The following is an 8,405-nucleotide window of genomic DNA, read 5'->3' on the forward strand; positions in this document are numbered from 1 at the left end:
CCTCTGATACTTTGATGATTTGAGAATTTTCTTTAAAAAAATTCAACGACCCACTAGCAATGCCTTAATAAATCGCAATAGGAGTGCAAAACTTCACTTTTCATGAAGTTGAAGAAGTTGAGACCATGTTTCCCCAATTTGGATTTCCTCAGAAATTTCTTAGATTTAAGGAGTAGAATGAATGCAGTACAGAAGGTCTCGCTTTCCATAGTTCGTTATGTTTTTTTTCACTTTTTTACTATTTGCGGGTAAGGAGTTCTCCAAACGCCGTCTTGTTACTTCAATTTTCAATTTTCTTTTCCCCATATGAAACAATAATGTTGCATTGTTATCCCAATAAGAACTCAATCGTGGCTTTATCCTGACCGTCCTTTTATCCCAACTTAATCCTGATCGTGAAATTGTCACAAATGGAAAGCGCCTCAAATTGTGAGGCCTGGCCCCGCTGTAGCTGAACGTAAGTTGGGAGATGGTCTGTTTGTGCGTTGGCCGTTGGATTTATTGGCTTTGAATGCTCGCCATTGATTCACTTTCGGTGCTCAACTCAAATCAAAACACGCTCTACCTTTAGGCAGGAGAGTTCCTCACCTAAGTGCTGTGGAGGGAATTCGCGAGTTTGCTGCTCCACTGAGGTTATATTTTGCTCCGCTTTTGTACTGACAGGTGAATTAGTTTATTTTCCCTTGAATCGTATTATAATTATTTCTGCTCAGCTGGATTTTTGCGCATGCATTTGGTTTTTCTTCTTTTTTTTTTTTGAAAAATGAAAGGTTGTATTAATCAATTAGATTGCTGGAAATCATCCAGCACCAACTGTTTGACAAAAGCTGAGGAGCGGGGGATTGGGAGTTCCAAAGAGATTCAAGGATGTTGGATGATCCAGCAAATTTGCTAAAATATGCGCAATCTTATTTGCATCTTATAAATCCAGACTACATGCACAATGTATTGGTCAAACAAGGAAATACGGATATCCTCTATAACAGTGCCTAAGTCGGAGAGGATCTCGTCGGAGCTACTAATTTGCTTTATAGCTGATGACGCGTCTCCTTCAAGAATTAAGCTTGGGATCATCAATATCTTGGCTGACAAAACCGCCTCCCTTGCAGCAAGAGCCTCTGCCAACTCTGCACTGGATAGGATGCGCACTTTCTTGGATAAACCTTCTTTGTGATGTTCCTATTCGCCCAGATTCCTTTTGCATCTTTTGCTTTGTGCGTGGGTTCCACGATAGCTTTATTTTTCTCTTTTATTCTATTGGTGTTTTCCGGGTGCATGTATTATTCCATCAGTTACGTGAAGCAAATTGGTCTGCTTGGAGGTTGGACTCATGCAAAAATACGTCTTTCTGTATCTTTTTGATCGTGCATGCTTTTGCCAATGCTTCGAATGATATTTTCTTGCCTTATCCGTCTGTTGCTTTTCATCTTTTGTATTCTTCTGCTGCGGTGTGCCTTAGGTTTGGCTGCTGATTATATGCTGAATTTTTTGGCATGGATGCATGCTATGTTTTTGGTTTCTGGTAGTTTCATTTGTATTTTTTATATGATCTTTCCATGACCCGCCTACATGTTGCTTGTGACTTATTGTGGTTTTAGAATTACGATTACATTAAGGTGCCTCGGCTTAGTTCAGCTCGGCTTAGTTCAGCTGGCATGGCACTATGGATTACGTAGATACAGAGGAATGTCAGTGTTAATTAATGGTGTTACTTATTAGTTGAATTCATTGTATGGCGCCCATGTTTGCCCTTGAGGTTTACATGTTTGTCGAGTTTACTCTTAGATGAATGGACTCAAGTGACTCCTATATCATGTTTTTTTTTTTTTTTTGAAAGTTATTTTTGTTCATTTATCTATGCATCCATGTAGCTTAGTATAATTTTATACCTCTGCATTTAACAATCAATCTCCTCACTTAACTACGAGGAAAAAAAGAAAATATCAGAATAATGCCTGGTCAACCTCGTGCTCTAGCACGAGGCCACCAACTGACTTAAAGCCGTCATAGAAAGTCCCTCGAGTGACGTATTGTTTTATCAATTTGTATGAGAATTGATGGTATGGACCACTTAATTAATGACTGGTTGGATTAGTCCATCTCCAGGAATAAGCCGGCCAAAAATTGACAACTTACTAAATAAGTTCCGCACACTCTATTAAGCAGATGATCTTGCAATTGTTCTTCATTAAAGTGAATATATAAAAAAGTTTAAACTTGTTTTTTGAAAACTCTTTACAATATTTGTATGGGTTTATACTTCTTTCTATGTTGAAAATCTCGCTCAATACATTCAATAAGACTTGATAAACTCTTTCTCTTTTTTTTTCACTCAATTTTTTATAAGCAAAACATTTTGGTGGTTTTTAATCCATAAAAAGGTTGAAGCTAAAAAAAGAATAAACAAATGTATCAAGGAATTTAAATGCACATATAAATTTTGGAGAAGCAAAAAAAATTCTAAGTAAATAGCCTTCATGATCTTGACGTGCCCATATAGCGGGCCATTGGGTAGAAAATTTGCCAACGTTCCGAGTCCGGCAACTACAAGTCTACCCACCAAACAGTCATGACCCACTATAGAAAATACTACTTTCTTGTTGGAGACATATTCTGTTTTGAATTAATGAAAATGTTTTGAATCCCCACTAGTTGATTGTGAACTTGATCTGTTTATTTTACATTATCACACAAAAAGATTTTAACCCTCTCCTTGACAATATAAATTAATTTAAAATATTTGGCAGAAAATCACCGAGTTGATTGAAAATTTGCCAAATATCCTAAACAAAATAGGTCCACGATAAAAAAGTGAGCAAGTAAATTAGTTTTTCATGACAATAATAACAAAATCTAAAGCATGAGGGGCAAAATTACTGTTTAAAAAAGTAATCTAGGTTCAGGTACATTGCATGTTAGATGAGTACCAACAAAGGTGCACAATTTATCAAAAAGATTTTGGATAGGTTTTGAATTTGTATTTGTGTACTTCTTCATTATCAAAATTTGATCTCTTAAAAAGTTTGAATCCTTTGAAAAAGAGGCTCGAGCATTCAAAAAATATAAATATATAAAGTGAATTATCAATAGTACAACAATAACCTCAATTGGATGACCTCTATTAGTTTCTCTCAACAGACATATAAGCAAAAAACTCTTTGTATTCCTAACTTCCGTTCCAAAACAACTCCATCAAAGATCCCATATTCTCCTCCTCCTCTTCCTCCTCCGCCAAGAAAGATGCTAAAAAACTACATCGAGGCCTAGCAGGAGGATTTCGTCTGGCCCTTTGTTGTATTTTCTTTTGCCAATTGATGCATCTCCTTCTGATCAGGAGGAAGTTGTGCATGGGCGCTTTTTGAGCAAATGACCTAAAAAAATCCTTCAATTATTTTGCTAAAACCAAAATGGTCCTTCTTCTTTAATTTTAACTAGATTAGTCCTCTAACTAAATATTTATAACCACTTAAAACCTTACATGGCGAACCATCAGCTCTTGGATTGGTGGCCACCACCAAGCCCTTAAGACTTTGGTGGAATGCCTCTATTGTGGCTCTTCTTCAAATCCAGACGGGTGCGTAGTGCACCCGTCTGGTTCGGTGATGGTTCTGTTCCCATCGGTGTTCCTAGTTAAAGTAGGAGTAGGAGTAGAAGTAAGGATGACAATTGACAGGAAAAAAAAAAAAAAAAACCTTACATGGCGCGCCACCCAAATTTGCGAGCTTTTTAAAATTTGACCGGTTTGACTTGGGGCAAAATGGGCAACAAACATTTTGTCGGTCTTATTGGTTATGGAAACGAGGGAAACGAGAAGGCAAGGAGTTCAAAATTGGGAATCTTGGGGCAAAAAACCTAATCCCAAAAGTGAGCTCGATGAGGAGGTCATTGACAGGAAAATCGAAAAGTTGCGGCTAACTTTGCAGCAGCAGGTAAGATCGAATCGAAAGTTTAAAAGTATGCGAATTAGAGCCTTAGAGGCCAATTTGGCGAGGGGACCTCAGCAAACAATGGCGTCCAGTCAAAAAAAAAAAAATGCTATCAAGTCAAGACTGATTTTTGGTGGACATTAGGGAAAATGAATTTACATATTTTGAACTGTAGCAGAAGTGATGGAAGACTAGTACCTGAATTTCCATAGCGCAACTATTGACTGACTTTGTTTAGCACTGACAATGACTTTTGTAATTAAACTTAGCTACTGACATTTAGCTATCCAGAAATAAGTTTTTTCTGGCTTTTTGCTTCTACGTTGGCTGTAATTACTCAGTCCCATCACAACTTGTTCATTGGAAATATGTAATGGCAGATTCTATCTTCTTTGTCCACTTGCCTTTTAAAAAAGTTTTTTTTCTGGCTTTTGACTTCTATGTTGGCTGTAATTACTCAATTCCATCACAACTTGTTAATTGGAAATCTGTAATGGGAGATTCTATCTTCTTTGTCCAGTTGCCTTTTATTTCCACACATTATATGACTATGTCATGGCCAGATTATACAGTGGTTATTTCATGCTTAGATACTATGTCGGCTCATGCCACCAATATTCATAGTAAAGTCGTCAAACAAGAGTCATGTATAATACTGCAGGATAATTTCAGAAACCTTCCTTAAGATTTCTGATAATTTTACTGACCTCCCTTAAGGTTTGTAAAATTACACTTACATTTCTTGATAGAATTGTGGGCCCAATTATTTACATCACATGGGGAGAAATTACTCACGTACCCTGTGACATTATGTCTTATTAGAAACTAATATCTAATGATTGAGTAATCAAAGCACTAATTAACTCATAGTAACTAATTAATGGAAATAACTGTTGAAAATTTCTGTAATGATAAATGATGACTTGCAATTATAAAGTAATGCCAATTGATATATCAAATGGCACTATTTTGTGATTCATAGAATTTGACAATGACCAGAAATCAATTGTACACAGCATGAGAAGAAAGGTTTTAGTAGAAGACAAAACACAGGGCAAAAAAAGGTTGTTCATGAGGAAATTTTCTTTGAAACTCTTAAATCTATGATAGTTGTAAAATAATTTTGTGGAAGCAAAGGAGAAAGAAGGGAAAAGAAAGGCAAATTTTAAATTTTTTTTTTGTTCAAATTTATAAGAATCATAGTAAACTTAAAGTTAAGAGAGATGACTGGTTTGTTTTGCTTAATGTTGTGATCATTAGTGTCGTTTTGTTGTATATTTGTGTTGTTTAATGTATTAAATGTAAATATTTTGAGTAGTGAAATATGTGTGTTAATTGTTTTTAATTTTTCTTTATTTGTATTCTTTCACTAATATAACTTACATACATGTCTAAGGGATATTTATGAAATAAAAGTTGCATCTCTCTTTTTAAAGCACTTTTTTATGTTACTTTTTCTTATTTGGACTCATTTTATTACCAAAATCTTAACCTCATGAGAGGTTTGTGTAATTTTATAAACCTCAGGGAAGGCTAATGAAATTATTAGAAACCTCAGGAGAGATTTCTGAAATCATCCCTGATACCGTAGCCTTTTCTTTTTCTAATTTCATGTACTTCAAGTCCTCCAACAATTTTACTAAAACCAAAATGTTTGCTACCTGTTAGTTCAGATTGGTCAAATTTTAGACAGTTTGAAAATTTTTGGTGTTGCTACCGGATAGGGCTGTAAGTGGCCTAATGTGGCCAAAATTAAACAATAGGGACCATTTTACTTTTACTTTTAGTAAAATAGTTGAGGATTTTTTAGGCCATTTGCTCACGTTTTTTTTTTTTCTAGTTGATAAGGAGCCTTTCGGCTGAGAAAACTGCTGTGTACATATCTATAAAAGGGAAAACAAAGTTTTCTTGATCCCGGGAGCATCTATTGAAACTTTCTTCTTTCTTTACCCGTTTGGAAACTTGTTTGGTGAAGTTACTACCCAGTTGGAATCAAGATGGTGGAGGGGGGTGTTACTAGTGTGAGTAGAACAGAGCTCACGGAATTCTGGCGGACAATATGGAGAACGCCTTATATTATGCGCCTTGCCTTATCAGCTGGAATTGGAGGGCTTCTGTTTGGCTATGATACTGGTGTTATTTCTGGTGCCTTGCTCTACATCCGGGATGATTTCAAATCTGTTAAAAACAACACATGGCTGCGAGAAACTATTGTTAGCATGGCAATAGCAGGAGCTGCGATTGGTGCTGCAATTGGTGGTTGGCTCAATGACAAGTGTGGCCGAAAGAAATCAATTCTTTTAGCTGATGTGCTGTTCGTTGCAGGTGCCATACTTATGGCTGCCGCTCCTGCTCCCTGGATGATCATTCTTGGAAGAATATTTGTGGGATTGGGAGTTGGAATGGCATCCATGACAGCACCTCTCTATATTTCGGAAGCTTCTCCTGCTAGAGTTAGAGGTGCATTGGTTAGCACCAACGGCATGCTGATTACCGGAGGAGCTTTTCTGTCTTACGTGATCAACTATGCATTCACCAAGACACGTGGGACATGGCGCTGGATGCTTGGAGTAGCAGGTTTACCGGCTCTGATCCAATTTCTTTTGATGCTTTGGCTTCCTGAGTCTCCTAGATGGCTTTATAGGGAGGTAAACATAGAGAATACATCTCTAGTAGTAACTAGTAATGCAAATTTTCTGCTGCAGTGTAGTGTTTAAATAATAACAATTTTGTTTAAATAATACCAATTCTCTGTCAATTTTCATCAAATTTGATGTTGGCAACCTTGCATTTTGTTGATTAGAATAAAACGGACGAAGCTAGGAAGGTTATGGAGAAGATTTATCCTGCTGATGAAGTTGATGAAGAAGTCAAGGCATTAAAAGCCTCTATCGAAGCTGAGAAAGCTCAGGAAGGGTCTATAGGTGAAAACTTTTTCACAAAGCTAAAAGGGGCCTGGAGTAATGTAATAGTCCGGAGGGGACTGTATGCTGGTATCACCGTTCAAGTAGCTCAACAGTTTGTTGGTATCAACACCGTTATGTACTATAGTCCTACCATAGTACAATTTGCAGGATTTGCTTCAAATTCGACAGCTTTGGCGCTATCTCTGATTACCTCTGGTCTTAATGTTGTGGGTACCATTATCAGTATGCTTTTTGTTGACAGATATGGCAGGAGGAGATTGATGATAGTTTCCATGTTTGGGATCATAGCCTGTCTGGTGGTGTTGTCCCTCATGTTTTTTGAAGCTGCCTCTCATGCCCCACGAGTCAGTCACTCCGAATCCTTCAATTTTAGCGTCAATTCTACCTGTCCTGGATTCGTCCAAGCCTCAAATCCAGCATCTTGGAATTGTATGACATGCTTGAAGGCATCTCCCAAGTGTGCCTTTTGTTCTAATGGAGCGAGCCAATACCAACCTGGGGCATGCTTAGTGTCGGATGATGAGTATAAATGCCACAGCGAACATCGTGTTTGGTTCACCGAAGGCTGTCCGAGCAAATTCGGAATTTTCACCGTCCTACTCCTAGGATTGTACATCATTTCATATGCTCCTGGGATGGGGACTGCTCCTTGGATTGTCAACTCCGAAATATATCCGTTGAGATTCAGAGGGATAGGTGGTGGAACTGCTGCAGTTGCTAATTGGGTATCTAATCTAGTTGTTAGTGAGACATTCTTGAGCCTAAAAGAAGCACTTGGCTCTGCCGGTACTTTCCTTTTGTTTGCTGGATTCTCCTTTCTTGGGCTTGTGGCCATTTTCTTCCTTGTACCTGAAACCAAAGGTTTGGCACTGGAGGAGATTGAGACCATGCTCCAAGAGGGTTACAAGCCAACCTTATTCTGCTGCAAAGGAAAAGCAGAGGAAAAGGATAGCGGCAAGAGAATATCCAACAAATGATGCTACTGCTGCTGCTGCGTAAATAAAGTCTGCCCACGAGTACGTACAAGCGGGGTAATGTTTATTTAACTTTTTTAAGTTTAATTTCCAGCTACTCTTGGGTTGGTTAAATTTTAAGTTTGATCTCCAAGACTCCAACCACTACTCCTAGGTTGGTTTGTTTGCTCCTAGGTTGGTTTAGCGAGTTAGTGTGTATTATTTGACCAAATACAATTTCAGACTTGGACCAATTTGCTATGTTGAGACTTTTCCTTAAAACAAAATAGACAAACAACTTGGAATGCAGATTTCAAATCAAGAAAAGTAAAAGAATATCGTAAATGTATAGCCTGCAAGATCTCGACGTGCACGCATCTCAAATGGGTTAGGATGGCAGTTTACGGATTCCAAAACTTTCAATCGCTGTAGGGTCGCAACGAAGTTATGAACTATTCATGCCTGTGATTTATATTAGACCTATTAATCGGATCATTTGAGTCGGATTTTAATAAGTTCAGACTCAACTAATATAGTTAGTATTACTTTTAAATTTCAGTGTATGAATTTTAAATCGATAAATGTGAAACTCATAATTG

The 8,405-nt window shown here is 37.5% G+C and overlaps 1 protein-coding gene and 1 long non-coding RNA gene across 2 annotated transcripts; both read left to right on the forward strand.

The window, feature by feature from the left end:
• Positions 1-276: 276 nt before the first annotated feature.
• Positions 277-1,408, forward strand: LOC113713770 (uncharacterized). The gene is made up of 2 exons (XR_003453635.2): positions 277-663; positions 789-1,408. It is a non-coding gene; the product is annotated as an uncharacterized lncRNA (long non-coding RNA).
• Positions 1,409-5,796: 4,388 nt separating this feature from the next.
• On the forward strand, positions 5,797-8,067 carry LOC113713420 (inositol transporter 4-like). Its single transcript, XM_027237146.2, has 2 exons — positions 5,797-6,574; positions 6,730-8,067. The coding sequence occupies exons 1-2, from the start codon at positions 5,924-5,926 to the stop codon at positions 7,828-7,830; spliced, it is 1,752 nt and encodes a 583-aa protein (XP_027092947.1). The 5' UTR covers positions 5,797-5,923; the 3' UTR covers positions 7,831-8,067.
• The last annotated feature ends 338 nt before the right edge of the window (positions 8,068-8,405 follow it).

This window comes from Coffea arabica, chromosome 10c (assembly GCF_036785885.1).
Source record: "Coffea arabica cultivar ET-39 chromosome 10c, Coffea Arabica ET-39 HiFi, whole genome shotgun sequence".
NCBI lineage: Eukaryota > Viridiplantae > Streptophyta > Magnoliopsida > Gentianales > Rubiaceae > Coffea > Coffea arabica.

Bases quoted from the DNA above. Each gene is read 5' to 3' on its own strand.
- LOC113713420 (XM_027237146.2), top strand. From the start codon at position 5,924: ATGGTGGAGGGGGGTGTTACTAGTGTGAGTAGAACAGAGCTCACGGAA. The intron at 6,575-6,729 runs GTAAACATAGAG...TTTGTTGATTAG, and splicing joins CTAGATGGCTTTATAGGGAG to AATAAAACGGACGAAGCTAG.